The sequence below is a fragment of the Lindgomyces ingoldianus genome, assembly GCF_010093535.1.
Source record: "Lindgomyces ingoldianus strain ATCC 200398 unplaced genomic scaffold BDR25scaffold_1, whole genome shotgun sequence".
Taxonomy (NCBI): Eukaryota; Fungi; Ascomycota; class Dothideomycetes; order Pleosporales; family Lindgomycetaceae; genus Lindgomyces; species Lindgomyces ingoldianus.
Window position 1 is genome coordinate 2557502 of NW_022985162.1, and position 21897 is coordinate 2579398.

The 21897-nt window shown below is 50.9% G+C and overlaps 6 protein-coding genes across 6 annotated transcripts; 4 read left to right on the forward strand and 2 right to left on the reverse strand.

Moving 5' to 3' along the window:
• Positions 1–579: 579 nt before the first annotated feature.
• On the forward strand, positions 580–1246 carry BDR25DRAFT_207565 (uncharacterized protein; the record flags this gene model as incomplete). The annotated part of the gene is made up of 2 exons (XM_033684535.1): positions 580–1098; positions 1178–1246. 2 exons carry the CDS (start codon positions 580–582, stop codon positions 1244–1246), a joined length of 588 nt encoding a protein of 195 aa, XP_033555031.1.
• Positions 1247–1935: 689 nt separating this feature from the next.
• Positions 1936–5062, forward strand: BDR25DRAFT_250834 (uncharacterized protein). The gene is made up of 2 exons (XM_033686093.1): positions 1936–2444; positions 2560–5062. Exons 1-2 carry the CDS (start codon positions 2083–2085, stop codon positions 4982–4984), a joined length of 2787 nt encoding a protein of 928 aa, XP_033555032.1. The 5' UTR covers positions 1936–2082; the 3' UTR covers positions 4985–5062.
• Positions 5063–5434: 372 nt separating this feature from the next.
• Positions 5435–7443, forward strand: BDR25DRAFT_276005 (uncharacterized protein). The gene is made up of 4 exons (XM_033687528.1): positions 5435–5812; positions 5906–6283; positions 6374–6871; positions 6920–7443. Exons 1-4 carry the CDS (start codon positions 5593–5595, stop codon positions 7156–7158), a joined length of 1335 nt encoding a protein of 444 aa, XP_033555033.1. The 5' UTR covers positions 5435–5592; the 3' UTR covers positions 7159–7443.
• A 72-nt stretch (positions 7444–7515) lies between these two features.
• BDR25DRAFT_250838 (ARM repeat-containing protein) lies at positions 7516–16147 on the reverse strand. Its single transcript, XM_033686094.1, has 6 exons — positions 16002–16147; positions 13828–15920; positions 13098–13776; positions 12857–13051; positions 8632–12801; positions 7516–8570 (listed from the first exon to the last, which is right to left on the reverse strand). The coding sequence occupies exons 1-6, from the start codon at positions 16120–16122 to the stop codon at positions 7795–7797; spliced, it is 8034 nt and encodes a 2677-aa protein (XP_033555034.1). The 5' UTR covers positions 16123–16147; the 3' UTR covers positions 7516–7794.
• Positions 16148–16284: 137 nt separating this feature from the next.
• BDR25DRAFT_330728 (P-loop containing nucleoside triphosphate hydrolase protein) lies at positions 16285–21230 on the forward strand. Its single transcript, XM_033692558.1, has 4 exons — positions 16285–17210; positions 17336–18056; positions 18122–19102; positions 19154–21230. The coding sequence occupies exons 1-4, from the start codon at positions 16496–16498 to the stop codon at positions 21147–21149; spliced, it is 4413 nt and encodes a 1470-aa protein (XP_033555035.1). The 5' UTR covers positions 16285–16495; the 3' UTR covers positions 21150–21230.
• On the reverse strand, positions 21175–21885 carry BDR25DRAFT_348454 (uncharacterized protein; the record flags this gene model as incomplete). Its single annotated transcript, XM_033694415.1, has 5 exons — positions 21175–21258; positions 21308–21348; positions 21373–21411; positions 21458–21532; positions 21558–21885. The coding sequence occupies 5 exons, from the start codon at positions 21883–21885 to the stop codon at positions 21175–21177; spliced, it is 567 nt and encodes a 188-aa protein (XP_033555036.1).
• Between the last annotated feature and the right edge of the window lie 12 nt (positions 21886–21897).

Genomic DNA, 21897 nt, shown 5'->3' on the forward strand with positions numbered 1-21897 from the left:
TCTGTTTCGTGGTGTAACATCTCATGGCCAGCCTACGGTAATCAAGTGCCCATTCTAGTCGGGCCTCCTCACTGCTTGTATCTATCCATATTAATTCACACACTGAGCATTGGTGGAATCGTCTGCAATTGTCGTGCGATTGTCAGCCCAGCTCAAGAAGACGCCAGCAGAACTCTTGCGCTTAACAACAGTCGTGGCCGCTCCAGCTGGGCTTCTTCGCGGCAGGAAACTCGATTGCATCATCGGGGTGCGAACCATGCATGAGGACGGAGCTACCTGCCGCTGAAGAAGTGCAGTGTTTCGCAGTTTCAAGCCACAAACCCTCGTATCCTCCGCTCCCCTGCTGCATCTTGTTATCGCTCAGCTTCTCTGAGCTCTTGCTGGAGACAGAAGAGTTCCACCAACCGGGACGACAAACAAACTCGGTCCTGGGGAGATCGCGAGCTTTATATTAACTCTCTCTCGCTAGATTTCTCTGGGGCTTTCTTGGCTTTCGCGTGCTTGCGGAGCCGCATCCGACGTTTTTACATCCATCTTCCGTCTCCATCGCAAGCTGTACTCAGCTTTCCAGACGTCAAAATGCCTACCTGGCTCGTCCACGGCTTTCGCTGGCCGCGTCCTCTTATTCGAATCCACATCATTCTGCAGAATCTCGACGATGCTGCTTCGGAATGGGTCATGGCGCCCGCAACCGCCTCTGCTCTCTCCGAAAACTTTCACTCGCTGTATCCTGAAATGATGGCGAACCTCCCTTCCTTGCGCTTCATCGAACAGTACGATCCAAATGACTTGACCTCAAAGTCCCAGCCATTCGCCTACGTTTGCGATCAAGTCCACGAAGTACAACTCGGTGTGGATGTGGATGAAGTACGAGGGAAAGGTGTCGCGAGTGATACCTGGGGCGCAGTGGTTGATTTGAGAGACAAGATTGCCCCAGGGGCGAAGGTGGCTTGGTTCGTGGTGGTCAATGGGGATGTGGAGCGATGGGCTCCCGCGCCTGTGGGGATTCTGGAAGGAAGTTCTAATGGAAGTCAACTCAGCCCGGTTAGTGGAGGGAGTAGTGTTGCGAGGGAAGAGGTGGACGATGATAGTGACCAGGTAGGTTCAACCGACCTCCCTCTAGCTATCTTCTAAATCTTTCCTAAGGAAGAAATGCATTGGCTAACTGACGTGGCAGACCAAGCGCCAATCAAAAGGTTTCAAGAAGTGGTTTGGAAGTACTAGGGCCAAGCGATCTAAAAGGTAGGCAGAAACCGCTCAATCGTATCTACCCTTCTTACAGATACTGACATGAATCAGCTCTAAAGATCTAAGAAACGAACTACCTATCAGGTCCATCACCCAATCACCACCTCCTCCACGAAGCGTTCCCATCCCGAAGCCCGCAAATGGGAAAGCGCCCGTGCAGGCTGGTACAGTTGTTGATTAAATATGCAAAACATTTACCAGTTCTATGACTGGCTGTTCGATGTTCGGCCAGACTTTCACACCTGTATGAAGCATTTAGCGGGTGTTCTGGAACCCACCTTCTTTTCGGCGCAACATCACGGAGGAAAAGTGTATTTTCTTAGATTGTCCTGAAACGGGTTGTTCAAACCTTCGTGTGTTATATGATAGTATACTTGAGGCATTCTGGCTTTGCTATCGAAGTGGAAATGCGTTTGGAGGAGTCTTTTGCTCTTAGCTAGGTGTTGGGACTGTCCGAGAGGGTTAGTGTTTGTTCTAAGACTTTTTCAACACGGATTCTGCTTTTAGGCAAACGTGCTATTATGTAGAATCACCTAAAGCCTTCTTGACGACGATTGCGGAGTAATACCAGAAGGCATCTAGATACTTGTAATTTTCACGTGGTCACGTGATCCCATCACGCTGAGTCAGCGGTTTATTTCGTCTCGACATCCTCTCCGATACCTCTCCGCCTTCGTTCCAACAACACGACCACACTACGACATATATATTCTTTGGGATCTCACAATTCTGTAGGGGATATATAAGTCCTACCGCAGAACCCTCGGTCCCTTGACCGCGCTCCATAATCGTTGCTCTCTGACCGAAGTTAATCGCGAGGCATCAACCGTCAATATGAGTGTGAAGCGAGATTTCCTTTCTATGCCCGCGCCTGAGAACTATGTCGCAGGTCTCGGGCGTGGTGCGACTGGGTTCACGACCCGCAGCGACCTGGGACCTGCGCGAGAGGGACCTTCGGAGGAGCAGATGAAGGAGATGCTGGCTAAACGCGCTGCACAGCTTGGCCAGGCCGCACCCTCCGCATATGGCGCAGTAGATAAGAAGGAAGAAGACGAGGACGAGGAGCGCTTCCAGGACCCAGACAACGAAGTTGGCCTGTTTTCCACGGGTCTGACCTTCGATGCCGAGGACGACGAGGCGGATCGCATCTACCAAGAGATTGACGAGAAGATGGACAAACGGCGGCGTGCTCGAAGGTTAGTTTCCCCCCATTTCATTTCCACACAGTCCCAGTATTCCTTCAATAGCGTCGTTCAAGTGTTCAACGTGTCCTTTGTGTCGAACAGATACCGACCACATCCTACCGTATAGGGAAGCTCGCGAGAAGAAAGAACGTGACGAGTACGAGAAGAATAACCCAAAAATCCAATTGCAATTTGCCGACCTGAAACGAGCGCTCGGTAGCGTATCGGAAGATGAATGGGCCGCACTGCCAGAGGTTGGAGACATGACTGGCAAAGCAAAGCGAGCGCGTGAGGCACGTATGGCTGATCGCAAGTCTTATGCTGTCCCAGATAGTGTCATTGCCGCTGCACATCAACAAGGACAAATCGAAACGTCTATATCTGCTTCCGATGGAGACGGTACTATGACGAACTTTGCTTCTATTGGTGCTGCGAACAAGTCTGCTCTTCAGGTGCGATTGGATGCTGCTTCAAAAATACCTGGTACTCAGTCGACTGTATCAGGCACCTCTACTTCGGTCGACCCACGAGGCTATATTACCGCTCTAGAGAAGAACCAGGCAGCAGGAGTAGAAGCTCCCGTTGAGGATATTAACCGAGCTCGAGTTCTACTCGAGTCAGCAGTCAAGACCAATATACATAACGGACCCGGTTATGTCGCTCTTTGCCGCCTCGAAGAACTTGCCGGCAAAGTCAATACCGCCAAAAGGGTCATTGCTCGGGGATGTGAATTGTGTCCAAAATCTATCGTCTGTTGGGAGGAGAACATCCGGATCAATCGCGATAACGTCCACAACGCCAAGATCATTGCAGCCACGGCTATTAAGCAAAATCCCAAAGCAATCAAAATCTGGGAAGCCGCCATTGACCTGGAGCAGACCATGGCTGCTCGCAAGAAGGTCACTCGGCAGGCTCTCGACCACAATCCTCAATCAGTCGAGCTGTGGAAGAGCCTAATCAATGATACCGAAGACCTGGAAAATGTCAGACTACTCTTCGCAAAGGCTGTCGACACTGTTCCTCTGTCCGAAGAATTGTGGATCTCATATGCTCGCGTCAGTGAGCCAGATCACGCACAGCAGATTCTAAACGCGGCACGCAAAGCAATCCCAACGAGCTGGGCCATCTGGGTCCAGGCCAGTAGGTTTCAGGAGCAACTTGGAAAGGTCGAGCTACTCGATCGGATTATGGACCGTGCTGCCAAAGCCTTGGCGAAAGAAAATGCAATGCCCAAGCGGGAAGAGTGGATCCACCAGGCGGAGGTATGCGAAGAAGAAGGCGCTATCGCAACAGCTGGTGCTATTATCAAAGCAACAGTCGGGTGGGGTCTGGATGAGGATGACGAACGAAAGGATGTATGGTTGCAAGACTCAACTAACAGTATTGCACGAGGGAGGTATCATACAGCGAGAGCCATTCTAGCGCATCTTGTCAGCAATTTCCCTTTAAGCACAACTGTTTGGCACGCCGCCGCTGATCTAGAGAAACGCCATGGCTCTCCTGAGTCTCTATTGCCAATGTTAGAGCGCGCCGTGAATGCCTGCCCGAAATCCGAATCCCTGTGGCTCCTCTACGCCCGTGAGATGTGGGCAGCGGATAAACCGGCGGAAGCCCGGGAGGTTCTTGGACGATCTTTCGGACAGCTTCAGGGCAACGAGAACCTCTATACTCGTGCTGTTGACTTCGAAGTTGATGCAGGCGATTACGACCAAGCTCGACGATTCCTCGAGATGGCTCGTGAAACTGCTGCAACGGACCGCATCTTCATGAAATCCGCGGCTTTGGAGCGTCAGCTGGGTAACCTTGACGCCGCCCTTGATCTTGTGAATCAAGGCCTGCAGACATGGCCTGGTGCCTGGAAGCTGCACGCTATGAAAGGCCAGATCTACGAATCAATGTCGAGGCTGAAAGAAGCTCAGGAGGCCTACTCGATCGGGACACGAGCCAGCCCAAAGGCCCCCGTCGTCTTCATCCTCCTCGCCCGTCTGCAAGAGCGACAAGGTGCCATTGTCAAGGCTAGATCGTCACTCGATCGAGGTCGTCAGCAAAACCCAAAGACACCGGAGCTTCTACTTGAAGCTGTTCGTCTAGAGCGACGTGCTAATAACATCTCGGCAGCTCAAAAACTCATGGCTGTCGCACTCCAGGAATGCCCTACTTCTGGTCTCCTCTGGGCGGAGAAGATCATGCATCTCGAAAGCCGAACGCAACGGAAGCCACGTGCCTTGGAAGCTATCAAGAAAGTGGAAAATAATGCCCAGCTATTCGTTACGGTTGCCCGTCTTTTCTGGGCAGAGAGGAAACTGGATAAAGCACACAATTGGTTCACGAAGGCTATTGTTCTAGATGCCGACTATGGTGATGGCTGGGTTTGGTACTACAAGTTCCTGGAAATGCATGGGACTGAGGAGAAGAAGGCGGAGGTGGTTAATAAATGTGTCATGTCTGAGCCTAGGCATGGGGAGATTTGGCAGAGCGTTGCGAAGGATCCGAAGAATGCGCGGAAGCCGGTGGAGGAGATGCTGAAGATTGCGGTTGCAAAGGCGGAGTAGGTGAATGGTGGACAGGTCGGACAGCATTAACCTGGATAGAAGGGATGGGGGCGGGGACAGGGACGGGGTTGGTTTGAGGGAGACCCGAGGGGTGAAGATGAAAGCAAGAAAAGTGGCCACATTGGTAGCTTGAAGTTAATGATGCTCTCCTTAGATGCGAATACCATGTTCTCTCGGCTTTGTTTAGGGAGCGAGGGATGGGACGCTATGATATGACCGTATGAGAAGCGTGAATACGCAACAAATCAAATGGCTGGACGACCTGTGGTATAGGAGAAATAAATTCAGGTTCTACTTCCCCTATGCACAATATATATTTGTTGCGATATTGTCCGATTGCACAATTTGAAGAATGAAGCGTTGTCGTGACCATGATTGCTAGCAGCCTGAGATGCCAGGCGATGATCACTGCGCAACGTCCGACCGGACCCTCCTCCCACCACCTTCCTCATCAACACCTTGCACCAGAAGGCGAAATGCATCCATCCGCGACCCAAATCCATCTCAACTGACCCCAGCGACCCAATCCCCCAATTTTCTACCCCAGAAGCCTCTTCGATCGCCCGTCACTCGCCAGCGCGAATCGCCCTCCCCTCCCGCCGTCAACCATGGCGACTATCCGCCCGGACACCATCTCGGTGAACACCTCCACACCTATACTATCTAATAAGACTCTCCCCACGCCAGTCCCGATCCTAAAGCCAGCGGAGAAGCGGACGGTGACAGCCCCGAGGATAGATGTTGAGCCGCTTTACGCAACGCTGAAGGGCACGATGGGGGATGCAGAGTGGGGGGTTTACAAAGCGGCTATTTCGCAATTTCTGTTAGGTATGAGAGTAATCGCTATGGCGTTTCCGGTTTCTTCCCCAGCTGGCGAGATCGAGGTTGTGGATTTAGATGGTGCTAATCCTGTTCTTGTAGGAAATCTAAACCAAGAAGAACTCTCTCGCCGCCTTTCAACTATCCTGTCCACACCCGCGCTTGAAAACATGCATAACCAATTCGTGCTGGGGATTTATAATAATATATTCCGTGATGCGCCTGAACCCGGTGTTGCAAGCTGGGTTTCTGCGAATGACAAGCCGACGACGACTGCAAAGCCGAATACTGGTGATGAGGCTGAGAAGCGATTGAAGTATGAGGTTATGCAGCTGAGTCGACGGGAAAGGAAGAGGTTGAAGACGGTGCAGGAGGCCCCCTTTGATCCCTTCACGAATCTCATGACTGAATACCATGACGCGCGACGTATCAAACAGCCAGACACAGGTCCCGCAAGCGCAGGCGGCTACCAAAAGACAAGTATATCCCCCTCTCATATCCCTATCTCTTATCCTCCATCCCCTTCCCCTTCCCCTTCCGCCACTTCGGGAGATAACCCGCGCGTCCTAGACTGGGAGCTCGAAATCCGCAAACACTACACACAACCCCTCTTCACCGAAACCCACGAATTCCCGGATTCGGACTCCATCGCCGCCCGCATGCTGCCCATCTGCTATGAATACGGCCTGCCCTCAGGCCACACTCCTGACTGCCCCACGTATATGAACATCGCAACTGAAACCTACATCAAAGAAGCGCTATCCAACCTCTTCGCACGTGTATCCGGCAACGGACCGGGGTATATCAAAACCGCGGACTTTAAGCGCAAAGTCGAGCGCGAAGAAGACCGGGTTGCGCGCGGGGAGATTGGGCGGTCTGCTGGCGGATTGTTACCGGTGGAAGTGGAGGAGCAGAGGAAGAGACGGCCGCTTTGTATGGAGGATTTGAGATTGGCGGTGCAGCTTGGAGATAGTTATTTGGGGCAGGTGCCGTTGATTATGGGCGGGATTACGAATGCACGGTTTTTGGATACTCCGGGGATTGAGGGGTTGAATTTGGAGGAGAAGGGTGGGAGAAGTGGGAATGGGGTTGGGGTTGGGGTTGGGGCGGGGACAGGTATTGCGAAGGTTGCGGCTGTGGTTAATGGTGTCGGCACTGCCGCTGCCACGAATGGCATTCTGAATCCGAGGAACGGGGCTCAACTAAACGGCACGAGTTCCCTGACAAATGGCTTCCACGTCGACCTCGGAGACCCCATGGTCCTCGATGACGACTGGTCCTGGCAAGGTGGAAGCGTGCAAGATATCGATGGTTTGGATGGCGTTCTCGACGGCTGTCTAGCTGTCGCGGTATAACTCCCTTACAAACACATCTGACTTTCTTAGCACTACGGCGTACAGTTGGTTGGTCTTGCATTGGGAAGCTGCGTTGCAGGCGGCGTTTTCTCTTATACTCTCTTTGATATTGTGGCGTTTTGGTGCGTCGCTGGATGTACTAAGCGTGCTACGGCATATGGATTCTGGAAAGATACCCTGGGGGTCAGTTCGAGTTCTTGGGTCTTCATGTTTTATGTAAATGCTGTCAGGGATCGGAGAGCGTGTGAGGCGAGTCCTAGATGTATATTAGAGCGAGCACATGGCATATTGATATTATTTCAAAATATTGCAGACTAGCATTTGTTTCGTGCATTAGTTAGTTTGTCTAGAACGGTTCTGTATGAGCCTTGGTGTTGTGAGCACACTACTGAATATGTATGTAGTTAGAGGGAGAAGATATCCAGCAACTTTCTGGGAACACTACGACACTCATAAACCCTTGAAACATGTATCTACTATCCTCAAAAGACGCTACAAAATCCATTCCCAATAGAAAACGCTTTTACAATCCTTAGTGCCTATGCATCAACTAATCGATCAATATCCTTAAGGAGTACCACCCTCTAGCGTACTCGCTTCTCCATCACATCACCCTTTTCCTTCCTTACCAATCCCCTATTCAAACCCGACCTCCCCCAGCTCCACCTTCCCCACACTCCAAACCTCCCTCTCATCCTCCCTCTCATCGCTCGCAAGCCCCAACCCGCCAGCGCCACCCTCTGCGTCCCTCCTCTCCCTCGCCTGGCCACCCAGCCTCAACGCCACCCTCTTGAAATAATCCTGCATGCTCCGCTTTGGGCCGGCTGCCAAAAGTCCCCCAGGACCGGCCATATACTTCTCAAATACTGCGCTTTCTTCATCGACGACGGAGAACAGTGCCAGGAACGCTGCTTCCGCGGAAAGTTTGACCGGGATAACCGGGTCGCGGACGCAGGAGAACACGGGTGGTGCGAGGAGTGGAATGTGTGGGCGGATTAGGTCGTTCGATTCGCGGGCGATGGTGCGGACAACGACGAGGGAAAGCCTCCTTGTATCGACCGGGTTGCCGGGTTCGATGACTGGGGCCAGGGCTTCGAACAGTGGTTTTGTGTGATCGAAGGATTTTGCGGTTTTAGAGCTAAGAAGGTATTTTCCGGCTGCTAGAATGCAGTTGTCTGCGACGACTGGTTGAGAGTGTGAGATGCCGGCGCAGATGATGGAGACAGTTTCGTCGGCGAAGGTGGGGGCGAGGGCAGAAGGGGAGTCGAGTAGGATAGCGTTGAGAGCTAGGACCGAAGCTTTGCTGAAGTGGGTGGTTAGGACTCGGGATTTGAGGAGGCCTGATGCGGCTTCTGGGGAGAGGTTGCGGATGAGGGCGCCCAAGAGACGTGCATTGGTGATTGCCATGGCATCTAAAACCCCGTAAGTCTTCTATTGCAGATGTGGGGGAGTAGGGGTGAGGGTTAAACTTACCATCAGTGTCATCGACATCCGTATCAATGAGTCCTAGAATTGAGTTCCTACTTGCCTCATTCATATTGGCGCCAGCCTTGCTCACAACCTCAAACAGTGCCTTTAACATTGCATTCTTGACTCCTGAGTCGCTGGTCTTAGACCCAGTGACAAGCTCGGCAATCAATGGGTCGATTCTCGGTGTCATAGTGATCAATGTACCAAGTGCCTTCGCAGCCCTCGTCCGTAAAACATCTGACGACGTATCAGCCAACGACTTCGCAAATGTTCGCTGAAGCTGTGGCAAGAAAGGCTTGAGGTAAGTTGGAATCTTCTCTAGCAGGTTGTTCAGCGTAAACAAAATTGCCGCCTTGACGTCCACCGAACGCTCCGATACCACACGAATAAGAGGACCGGTGATCTGTGTGACGAAAGGTCGTAAAGCTTCTCCGTTGGTCCTGTCAATGATATCCGATATGGCCAAAGCCGCCTGTGTTCTCTGCTCCGCTGTACCGTTCATAAGGCCTTGCAAGAAGATGGGCAGAATAGCGTTGATACCCTTAGGTAGTGAGAAGCCTGAAAGATCGGACCCGGGGACGCCAACTTGGTTGAGCACTTGTCGTGTCGAAACGACGAGCGATTCCATCTCCTCTTTCCGTAGATGCTTGGTGAGTTCGCTGAGTGCGGTCCATGCAGCCTTAACAACTGCCGTGTCTGGGTCATCGAATGCAATGAGCAGCGACCGGATTAGGTCAGGGTAGTATCTCGAGTAGTCGACTTCAGTTTCAGCGAAGAATTTGGCAAGGTGAGCGTCTGCTGTTGCACGCCTTCGCTCATCATCGTGCTTGACTAAGGCAAGCATTACGCTCATAGCAGTGTTAAGACCATCGTATTCATCGACGGAGAGGAGCACTGTGTCGAAGGATAATTCAAGTTCAGACCTAAGCTCAACATCTTTGCATGAAACAATATTGTCCATAATTGCATTTAAGATGTTGGGGAGTCTTCGGGTCATTGCTGAGCTCGCGACTTCAGCCAAAGAGGCAATCGCGCGGGCATTGAAACTAGACATCGGTGAAGTCAGAAGCGTAGGGAGGAGGTTCGGAAGAATAATGTTCGACCTCGTGTGGTCGGTGAGGAGCGTGAGGAGGGCAGACAGAGCATTTTGAGCATCATCGTCGCTCCGGAGAAGGTTGAGTAGGTATGGTAGGACCTGATCGACGGCTTTCTTGCCAAGGATACGTTGCAGCGAATCAAAAGCTTCAGCTGCTGCTTCTCGCACATCGTTGTTCGGATCAACGAGGGCTGTTCGAACAACCTGTATCAGTATCTTCTCGTAATCTTCAAGCACCTCTGGTGAGGCTGATGAGATGAGTTCGCGGAGCGCAATGCAGATACCTTGCTTAGCATCTGTGTCGGTAGTGTGCAAGCCTTCTTCCAAGGTTGGCAACAAGCTTGCCAAAACGCCTTCGCCAGCTTTTCGGATAAGCTCTCCAAGAGCGTTTCCGGCAATAACCTTCTGCTCCATGTTCGAGCTGGCCAAGCGTCGAATAATGAGCTGTGTAAGCGTAGGGATGAGTTCCCGAAGGGTCCGTGGAGTGGCCACGAGTGCTTTCCAGACATTGATCGCCGCGGAACGGACGAGTCCAGACGTATCGCATCTGCAGATGTACAGAGCGGACAAGACTTTGTTCCTTTTTTCCTCTCCAAGAACCTCGAGTAGTGACTGACCGGCTTCTTTGGCGCCTTCCTCGACTTCTTCTTGCTCGCCAGTTCCGCTGATACCGGTGAGATTGAACAGCAAGTCTCCGACGAGCTCGACCGAGCTCAGACGGATACGGTGACTGTTGTCTGCGAGGCCCCTCTCTAACTCAGGGAGAAGCAAATCGATGGCTTTGCTGGCGAAGTTTTTCACCAGCAGTCGGCCCGCCCGAAGAGCCGTCTCCCGAATCGACTCCACATCATCCGCGAGACCGCCAAGAATGGGCGGGATGATTTTATTGAGGTAGTTAGCAAAGCTATTACCAAAGCAAGCCGGCAAGAAAATGAATAGGGACATGAAGCCTTCCCGGACGGAAGGCTTGCTGCTCGATACGTTCTGTAAGATGCTCGGCAGGGTTTCTTCGAGACGGCCGGTCCCCAGGCCAGCAAGAACCTCTGAAAGAGCTTGGGCAGATCCCAACCTGTCGCCAGCTCCAGTGTCTGATTTGAGTGTGGCCATGAGACTTGGGATGAGATCTGGCATTGCATCTTCCCCAAGTTTCTCAATGAGTGAACCAAGAGCTTTTGATGCTGTGGCACGGGTCGTTGGAACAGGGTCTACAATTGCAACTCGTAGCCCAGCAACTAGAATTGGTAGATGAGATATGAGGTCTTTTCGCTCTGTAAGATGCGCTAGGCTTCCAATGATCTGTGCAGATTTTCGCTTCGTGGCTGATCGGTCGCCCAGGCCTCGCTCAAGTATTCGAACGACAAGAGCGAGTGAAGGGGCGTCAATGTAATGAGCGAAAGATACTTTGATGAGAGTATCGAGTGCATCGTCAGTGTACTTGGTGGGATCGCTGAGAGCCTTAAGAAGAATACCAACCACACCCTTGATCTCAGGATTGCTGATGACCTCTCCAAATCGCTGTAAGCTTCGGTTGGCAGATGATCGTACCTCCTTGTGACTATCCGTGAGCACAGTCGTCAAAGGGGGAATAATATCCGGCAAGCTCAGTGCTAATTGGTGTGGGTCAAGGTATGCCATGGCACCGAGCGAATCGCAAGCGCCCTTTTTACTTCGCCACTGCTGGTCGTCAAGACCTTCAAGAAGTGTGGGTAAGATTTGCTTGACACCGTACGAGCTGAGATTCGCAAAGCAAGTCTTTGCTGCATCGAGGCAAGCTTCGCGCACATCAGCGCTAGAGTCACCGAACCCAGCAAGTAATTGAGGTACCAATTGAATGATGTAGGGCTCGAAGATGCGCCCAAGGATGAGGGAGAGCAGCTCATATGCCAAAAAGGCACCTTGTCGTTGGCCGACGTCTTTCTTGTTTTCGGCGGCTCCCTGGAGAGAAGACATGAGCCGATACTCTCGCAGAACGCCAAGACCCTTGCCACGCACAATTCCCGCAAGACCATAAGCAGCTCCTCGGCGGGCTGCGTATTTCTTTGAATGTAGCAGCTGCTCAGTCATCTGCTCAATGTATGTGGAAATTTCTTGTTCGGATGTTCGGACGAGTGGGGGAAGACATTGGGCTACGGCATATTGAACCGTTTCGGAAGGAGTGCTCAAGGTAGCCAGAAGACGTTGGACCACCTTCGGTACACGCTTATCCCCAGCTTTCAGGTGTTGACCCAAAGCGCCGTACAGTACGATGACAGCTTCGTTGACCTGGTCGTACATTTCAGATTTCCGATCAGGGCTTTCCAGTGCATTTTCAAAGAGATCCATGAGTGGCTCCACCCTGGACTGAGCTTTCGTCTTGATCACGGAGGTAGCTGCGTCAATCATTTCGTCTCGAACAATGGCACTTCGGTCTCCTAACGGCCCCTCGTAGACCATGAACCGTATAAAATTGACGAGGTCATCGTCCATGAAACCCGGCGTCATTTCCTTGAATGCAAGTGCTATACCATCTCTAGCCTCCCAAGGATCTCGCAGGTCAACTTTCCGTGGCATGCCGTACTCGTCTCGTTCTGGAACTCTTGGTTTTACTTTCTCCCGATACGACTCCTGAAGGGATTGTAGGAGGTTGTGAAAAATGCGTGGAAAACTCTCCATAGTTTCTCCAAGAGACCTCGCCGCAGCTCTCCTTAGCTGTTTGTCAAGTGATTCTAAGTATGGCAGCGTTTGGGCTGCGGCGTCCTCTTTTAATCTCAGTTCGTTGTCTTCCCAAATGGTTCGAGCCAGTTCCACATTTTCTTGATCATCATCGTGGCATTCTAGCCAGATCTCTTCACTGAATACCATGTTATTCAAATCAAGTTCAGCATCTATCGCTTGCAGAGTTGAAGTGCGGACGGAAATTTCTGGTACGATAGTCCCACGGAGTAGGGCTCCAAGTTCGTCGTCGGATATATTGGGAGCAAGCCCTCGGGAAAGATCCATTAGACAGTCCTTAATCAATTTGTAGTGTTGATTGTACCGTTGCATTGACGAGATCAGAGCCTGTAGTAATTGATGTCGGGGAAGTCGCTCGTCAGAGCCTGGAAATTATGTAAGCTAATACGCAATAGGTGACAAGATGTATTGGAAACATACAAGAAGCAGTGTGGAATGATAAGAACTCGATAGCCAGCACTAATTGCTCATCGGCATCTTCAGTTGATGACCTTCCGATGCCACCCTTCTCAAGCACGAGAAAGATGAGGGGAAGGCAGTACGCGAGCGAAACAGTGTCAAGTGGACGCTGCTCGCTCATAAATCGGAGTCGATAGAGTACTCTCGTGACCAAATCTACTGAGCGTCAGTGTGTCAATATACAGTGGATGAACGAACGCACCACCAAGGTCTTCCTCTTCGTAACCATCTGACAGTTGCAGGGTTCCAATCGTCCTTAGTGTGGCAACTCCGATAAATGGCCGGAGAACGCCAAGCCGAGCGGAGATGCGCTGAGCACATTTGATGAATGCCTTTGCAGGTAGATCTCCAAGGATTAGACCAGCCCCGGCACGAATTGTTTGGATGAGTAGATTTACTGCTGGTCCCATCCATTGTTCGGCTTCGGTCGGAGGTCCAGTTGCAAGTCTCTGGATTATTCCAACTCCTCGTTTCATCTTTGATTCGACTGCCGAAATCTCTTGCCTGATAGCAGATTCTTTCGCAAGTTGAGCGTTGATTTTGGATTGTTCATCTGGAGTGAGTTTCTTAGTCTGGCCTTTCTTCTGCGCGAGCTGAGCCCTGAGCTCTTCTTCCCATTTTAGAGTGTCATAGTCCTTCGTATTTTTGTCCAGTGTTGCGGAACTCCTTGTTGACAGCACATCAATATAGGCAGTTCCTTCTGGGGTTCGAAAGATGGCTGCTTCTGTTGGGCCAATAGATTCAAGCTGCTTAGGGTCAAGGTCGTGACTGAACAGATCTACGATTGCCGGTAAGGCTTTGTCCGGAGCAACAAATGCGAGGTCAACATAGGCACTATACGCTGCCTGGTTTATGGCAGGAAAACGACCGTTTGACTTATTCTGTGGACGAAATTAGCTGCGAACCTCAAATGAGAATAGTGCAGAAATTACCATCGTAGCATCAGTTATAAGTCTCAGACATTCGCCAAGGTAATCTCGTGCAAGCTGACCTGGATCTACCCCCATCCTGAGACAGAAATCAATCCAAGAGGCTCGGGGAACGATTTCTGGACGAGCTAAAACAAGGATATCCACACATTGTTTGTGGAGGATGTCCTTAGAAATGTTCGGGCCGAGGGTCTTCAACGAATCTTCTACAAGACAAAAGCAACACAGAACGCCATAGAGTTCCTTGTTGCCTGTCTTTGAAGAAAAGGCCGCGCTCTCCTTGTCTCCCTGCTCAATCATTTTATACCAGCACCAGATCCCACCAGTAATGATATTGGTGATCTCTGCGGGCGCTTCAATATACATCTTAGTCAGGGATTGACGAGCTGAAGATTTAGCACTTGGAGGGACGGAATAGCCAGCGATGAAGTATATGAGCACTTGCGACCAAGCTTCTCGAGCGTCGGTGGAGGTGTTCTCATCGGACAGCCATGGAGCCACCGCCGTGAGACAACGGAGAGCGATCTCGATATCGATATCACTGGAAAGTTTGGTATAGACTCTGGGATTGAGCAAGAAAGATGGTTTCGGCTGAGTAGCGAGTGTTTGAGAGAGTACATCTGTCTTCTTGTAAATGGCAGAGAGCTTTGTGTCATCCATAAGTCGGATCTTGCAGAGTAGCAACGCCGTAACGGAATGACCTACAGTTACCATACCGTTCTGAGCTGCAGGAAGTGGATTCGCGAGAACTTCCTGCCACAGTTCCACGAGTTTCGGCAAGGTGATTTGACAGAATACCAGCACATCCGGCTGTGACAGTTGCTCAGGTGAAAGATTCCACCATATATCTGCAGCTTGTATGGCCCATAGTCGGCGTATAGGCATGCGCTTGTCACTCATGCCTTTGATGAAAGCGTCTGATATTAATTTGTCCAATGGAACCCCATTAACCAACCCGAAAGTAAGATGCTTAGTCAGTGCAGATACCTCAGCTACTACCGCTGGCTCATTTGGCTCCTTCAATGCAATAGGGGCAATATTGACGGGAATTTTTTGGGACAAGGAAATCGAACTACCCAGGGAGGAAAGCATTTGAGCATAGAGGACTTTCTGGTCTGCTCCGGTGACCTTGCCTTGCTTGAGTGGGTCCAAAATCTCATCCGCGACCTTTCCAATGAGTGTGTCATCGCGTGACCGTAAGGCGAGCGCTTGGAAGGTTCGGAGAGCACCAACGCGGATGGTCGGATTTGTTGATTTGACATTTGAAAGCAGCGGCTTGAGCAGGTTGGAATGAAGTACTCCTGACAGATCAAAAGATGCCGGAAGGGACAGAATCAGTGGCGCGACAACACCGTTCAGAACCACTTCTGGCGCCCTCAGGAGTGCCTTCTCGATTGGAGGTATGACCTCTTTTCGCAGCTCATCTAGTGAAGGAAACGTGTCGAAGAACTCACGAAGACCGTTAGACAGATGACCGGGCAGTGGAGTCCTGGAACCAACAATTTCCCGGACGTAGAAGGCGTAATATTCTTGCTTGTGCTTCTCTAGCATCGACTTGGCATTGGGAAGCCTTGACGCTACGCCTGCAATAACGCCTAAAAAGATAGCATTCCCAGCAGTGGGAGAGGAACCTTTCGCCGCAAGGGAAGCCACCATCTGAGAAAGTGCCCGTTCTGCGACGTCGGGCGCCCGGAACAAGAACCGCAGCGCTCGGCGAGTTACAACCATAGCAGAGTCTAGAATGCGCTGCGCTTTGCGAGAAATCACACCACCCACGCATGTCTCTAGGAGTCTTGCATCTGCAATGGCAATATCCATTCCCCATTTCGCCCATTGCTCCGGGGACTTAGCGTATTGTTGGATGAGGACCGAGCACCAGCCTATTAGGACGAAAGCATCGGCGTGGGCGAGGCCGGTTTTGAGGCTTTCTCGCTTGAGGAAGGCAGAAATCAAGGGCAGGGCAGTACCAGAGTGTGGGCTATTGGCTAGACTCTTTAAGCATTCGTGAACTGCACATCTGGATTCTCGATCCTCGTAGAGAGGGTACGTTTCGAATAAGAGGTTGAGGAGGAAGTGGAGGTCAGGTGAAAGAAGTGCTGGGTAGGGAAGAAACAGGTCAGCCTCTATCAAGTTTCCTATGGGCATGTGTAGCCGGAGTGGAGAGCTGAGATACTTACTGTCGTGTTCGAACCGGTGTTGCAGACGAGAGAGCTCCGCAATTCTGCGTAATGTAGAGCTGGTTATGAGGCCCCATCGCAGCTCTTCACGGTTAGAATCATTCATCCCACCGACAGCCATTGTGGGTTGTCCATGTGAAGCTTTGCTGGAAAGCGTTGTGGGTGGTGGGGACCTGTCTAACAATATTGGTCAAGCTGGAGAACGGTGGCGGAGGAATCTTTTGCCGAAGCGCCAAGACTGTTGAAGGTCAGTGATGACTTTCATTCCCGTGCCCTTTCTCCTCATGCAAGCCCTTTAGCAGATTGATCACTCTGACCTGCGCAGCCTTATGCCCTACATGTACCCTAGCGCCTCCATCAACAGCAACCTTGATCTTGTCAAAGATCAAGCCCCGTGGTACTCTATACGGAGACTACCCCAATCATTCACCCCTTCCGGATCGACCATATCTCCTCGACCGTAAGACTGACACAGCTTGCAAGTCTCGGCGACAATGGCAAAAAAGAAGAAGCCCGCTGCAAACCCTGCCCGTGGGTTTGCCACTACTTCCGTAGCTAGCAAGCCAAAGCAGGAGAAGGTCGTTGGAGCCGATGCAAAAGAACCGAACAAGGAAAGGGTCACCCCACTAAGCCAAACTCCTCAGATTACAGTTGATCCTCAGCCCCAATCGAAAGAGGTCGTGCAGACTCCAGAAGAACTAGAGGCTCAGCTTGAGCACGATGGGCTTCAATTATTAGTCGAAAAACATGCTTCCAAGACCCGGCGAGAGTTCCGTCGACAAGTCTCGAAGATCCATACAGACCGGAGAACTCTTCGCCCACAGTCCGAAATCATGTCCGTCCGTGATTGGCTCTCTAGCGACGTGTTAGACAATGTCATTGCTCTTGCTCAGGAAGAGTCCAACGATCCCAATCGAAGACTTGGACAAAAGTCTCTGCTAAAGGTCCTCCCAGAAGAAGATGGGATATCTAAACTCTGGACTTTGGACCTAGTACTTCGTGAACTCGGCTTCACTCATGTCAATATACAGCTGGTCATGAAGTGGCTTTGCGCAAACGCTGTCAATATTGATTCCACTGCCAGCATCTGGGGCTTCCAAGAAGGACTAGAGTGGCTTGCGTTGGATCAGTGCGAGGGTCACGCGTTCTCTTACGAGGAGCCGAAGACTAAGCGATTCCTTACCAATTCCCAGAGCACATCGAGACCAGGTAAGCCTTGGCCTTGGTTTCTTTCTGACCCATATGAACCTAAAGCCCTTCATCAACCCTACAAGATCGATTTGCTTAGGCAGTCCTCTACAATTGTCTTCGAGTGCCATGCTAAGCAGCTTCAGGAACGCCTATTTCGAGTCTTGAAATGCGGGAACCCGCTAGGGATTCCGACCACGAAACTTCCACTAACCCAACCTCTAACCTGGCGACACCCTCGATCTTAACGCCTGCAGAGTCGGATCATAGCGATGTTTCTGTCAGCGACCTGGATAGTGACATTGAGCCAGATCAGCTTGTCCCAACCTACCTCAAGATCAAGGGCAAACTTTTTGAGATTGACCCAGATCATCTCGAATATCGTAGTCGAAAGCAGGCCAAAGCATCGAAAGGGAAGAAACTCCCTCCTTCCAAGAAATTCAATCCTACAGCTGTTCAAAAACTTGAATCACAACTCAAACAGCTCGAATCAGATGGCCTGTTCGACCAATACGACGCCGATGTGCAGTGGCCTGCTCTGCGGAATCGGATCGCTCAGAATAACGCTAACGACAAACGGCCGCAACTTCCTGAGTCCGCTCAACCTTCACAAAGCGACAATGGAAGTAGCACGGCATTAGTTCCTACTGATAGCCAAGTGGAAGACCCAGAATCTGATCCCCACGGCCTCTTCCTTGATGAGGAATCTAGTCTGTTGGGTGATATGTTTACAGCGATTCCGGATGATGCATCCAAGGCAGGGGCGGAAAGCAGGAGTAGTCCATCCTCAACGACCATGTTAAAGGACTTTGGGAAGCAGAGTGGAATGGCTCCGCGAAAACTCCTTGAGGAAACTGTGCGAGCAAGGTAAGCGGCTTCCCATCCTTCGTGAACCTCCTGCTTTCAGTCATCTGAACTAAACCTTCACTCAGGGATTCTCATGCAAAACTGTCATACAAACTTATCTCAGAAACGGCCTACTCATGTCGACATGAAATGACTGTTAAGTGGTCTAGGGATCAAGATATCATTTACGAGGAAGATATGCCTGGGATTGAATGCACTGTGCAAAATCTCTGGGTTGTCTTCAGAGCATTGACCGTCTCTACTGTGTCGGTCGAACAGAGTGAAAGCTTTATCGCTACAGCAGCCCTGTTCTCGATGTTTTGCTCCTCTCCACGTGAGGAGAAAGCTCATCTCAGGCTTCCGTCAAATTGGAGAGACCTGTATAAGGACTTCCTCGAACATCGACAAAAGCGACTTGACTCAGCAGACCGCAACACTATCAAGCATCTTCGCTCTATCATCCAGGATCAAGTGGACCATGAGGAGTCTGATGGTGTGGTACTTACTAGCCGGTTCAAGATGCGAAGCCAACCAAACACAGCGAGCTCAGTAGCTTCCAAGTCAACACCCGCGAGTTCTCAACTCTCAGAAAACCTCCGTAGTTCATGGATACAGAAGTCTACAACGCCATCGTACCAGCGTATGCATTTTACCCGAGCTACACTTCCTGTTTTCGAGTTTCGCAACGCGATTTTATCAACCATCAAGCAACATCAGGTAACGATCATCTGTGGTGAAACGGGGTGTGGGAAGAGTACGCAAATCCCATCCTTTATTCTTGAGCATGAACTCTCAAAGGGTATGCCATGTAAGATATTCTGTACCGAACCGAGGCGTATCTCTGCGATATCTTTAGCCCAGCGAGTCAGCGAAGAATTAGGCGAAGGGCCTAGAGACCTTGGAACACCTCGCTCCTTTATTGGGTACGCCATCCGCCTCGAGAGCAAAACTACTGCACAGACCAGACTTGTGTATGCTACAGTAGGAGTAGTCTTGCGTATGTTAGAATCTTCCGGTGGTCTGAGTGACCTTACCCATTTGATTATTGATGAAGTCCACGAACGAAAGTAAGTATTCATGGCCATGGCAACCTGTTCCAAATAATTGACCTCTGCTAGTATTGATACCGACTTTCTGCTCATCATTCTTCGCTCTTTGATGGTTCTTCGGCCAGAGCTGAAGGTCATCTTAATGAGCGCGACCGTCGACGCCCAGCGATTCTCCAAATATCTCAATGATGCTCCGATCTTGAACATTCCCGGAAGAACATACCCCGTTCGAACTAAATATTTGGAAGATGCCATTGAGTTCACGCATTACGATGCAGCATCAGAGGATAAGCTAGATGATTCTGAGACTAGCGGGAATGAGGAGGAGGGCCTAAAGGAGAAGTCAGGCATTCCAAGCAAGCTTCCTGGCTACAGCTCAGCTACACGCAATGTCCTCTCGAGCTATAACGAATATGCTATCGACTACGACCTAATTCTTCGTTTAATTGAGGCCGTTGCATACGATGAGCAATTCAGCCGTTACAGCAACGCCTTCCTAATCTTCCTCCCAGGTATAGCGGAGATTCGTCAAGTCAACGATATGCTCACGGGACATCCTTCTTTCGACAGGAATTGGCTGATATACCCACTCCATTCCACCATTTCCAGTGACGATCAGCAAGCTGCGTTCCTTCTTCCTCCTCCTGGCGTCCGGAAGATTGTGCTTGCAACCAATATCGCTGAGACAGGTGTCACCATTCCTGACATAACCTGTGTGATTGATACTGGTAAACACAAGGAAATGCGCTTCGATGAGCGAAGACAACTGTCACGCCTCACTCAGTCCTTCATTTCTCGAGCCAACGCTAAGCAGCGGAGAGGCCGTGCTGGGCGTGTTCAGGAAGGACTTTGTTTCCACTTGTTTACAAAATATCGACACGATAATCTTATGACCGATCAACAAACCCCCGAAATGCTCCGGCTCTCCCTACAGGATCTTATTATGCGTACCAAGATCTGCAAACTCGGGGACATAGAGAAGACACTATCTGAAGCTCTAGACCCCCCTTCCTCGCGGAATATACGACGAGCTATCGATGCACTGAAAGAAGTTGATGCATTGACCGCAAGTGAAGAGCTCACACACCTTGGGCGCCAATTAGCCAAGCTTCCGTTGGATGCGCATCTTGGCAAACTCGTCCTTCTGTCGAGTGTATATGGATGTGTTGATGTTGCCATCACTATTGCGGCTATTTTGTCGTCGAAGTCGCCATTCCTCACTCCCTTCGGCTCGAAACAAAGAGCAGATGCAGCTAGATTTGCGTTCAAGAAAGGCGAATCAGATCTCCTAACCGCATACAACGCGTACAAGACTTGGAAAACTGTCTGCACGACACCCGGGCGGTCTGAAATGCAGTTCTGCCACAAGAATTTCCTGAGCTCACAGAACCTTGGCAACGTCGAAGATCTAAAAGCTCAGCTGCTCTCCTCTCTCTTCGACGCCGGATTTGTACAGCTCTCACCCGAAGAATGTCGAGCACTCAGTCGATACCGCAGCACGAATCGACAGCGCATGTTCGTCTCGGTTCCGACCCAGTACGACATCAATTCAAACAACGATATCCTAGTAAACTCAGTTGTTGCTACCGCATTCTATCCCAAGATCTTAATCCGCGAGGGAAAGGGCTGGCGCAATATCTCCAATAACCAGACAGTTTCACTGGCCCCGACATCCGTCAATAAAGTCACTTCAATCAATTCTTCGTCTGCAAAATACCTGTCTTATTACCACATTATGCAATCCAGCAATAAATTTTACAACGCACATTCCACCTCCATCGCACACTCTCTCCCAATGGTCATCATGGTCGGCGCAGACATGGACTTCAAGCTTCACGCTGGTGTCATTAGCTTTCCTGGCAATGTATTGAAGTTCGCTGTCAAAGATTGGAGGGTTGCAGTCGCGTTGAAGGTCCTGAGGAGGCGGATCAAGGAGATTGTGAGTGCATCATGGAAGAATCCTGGCCGGCAGATGTCTGGAAGAGAGAAGGAATGGATGAGACTTCTCTTCGAGATGTTTGACCGCCAACAGGATAAGGCGGAGGGGATTAAACGGAAGACATAGCCAGCAGAATCGATATGTAGGAAGTTCAGGGGAGGGAGACGGTAAAACAGCATGCTAATGTATTATTGTCTTCCATGTAATCCCTCCCATGAGTGAGAATAGAATCTGTCTGAGTATACACATCTCCGGTCTCCAGTCTAATCACTTAAACTCTCTACCCATTCAGACATGATAGAACTTCTCCCGTCCTTTTGCCGCTCTTAGGCAGCAACATCCCCGGGACCTCCTCCACCCCTACCCTCCCCATCATCCTTCGGGCCAGCTACCACCAATTAGCCATTATACAGAAAGCAAATGGACATACTTACCACCATTCATCCCCCCATTCCCCCCCTTCCCCTCTCTCTGACTCTCCTCCCCTACCGAAATAATCAACATATTTCCTCACCCATCTCTCCCAACACTTACCCAACAACCCCCTTATAACATCCTCCTCCCTCACAAACGCGCCCTCCCCCTCCGCATACCTCGGTACATCTGTCCCTCCTACATCCACAGGCACTCGGGTCTCGGGGTCCCGCGGTGTATACCCCATTTCGAAGAAAGACCGTGCTTCTTGTCGCGTGACGAGTTGGTTCAGTCCACCGTCAGTGATTAGGAAGGCGCGTTGAATCGGATTGGCTAGGAGCGCCGAGGAGCGCAGGGGGTGCGCGGTAGGAGGGGAGGAAGGAGCTGGGGAAGAGCTGGAATTGGGGTTGATATTGCGGGGCGAGGGTCGTGGTGGGGAGGATGACATTGTATTTAATGG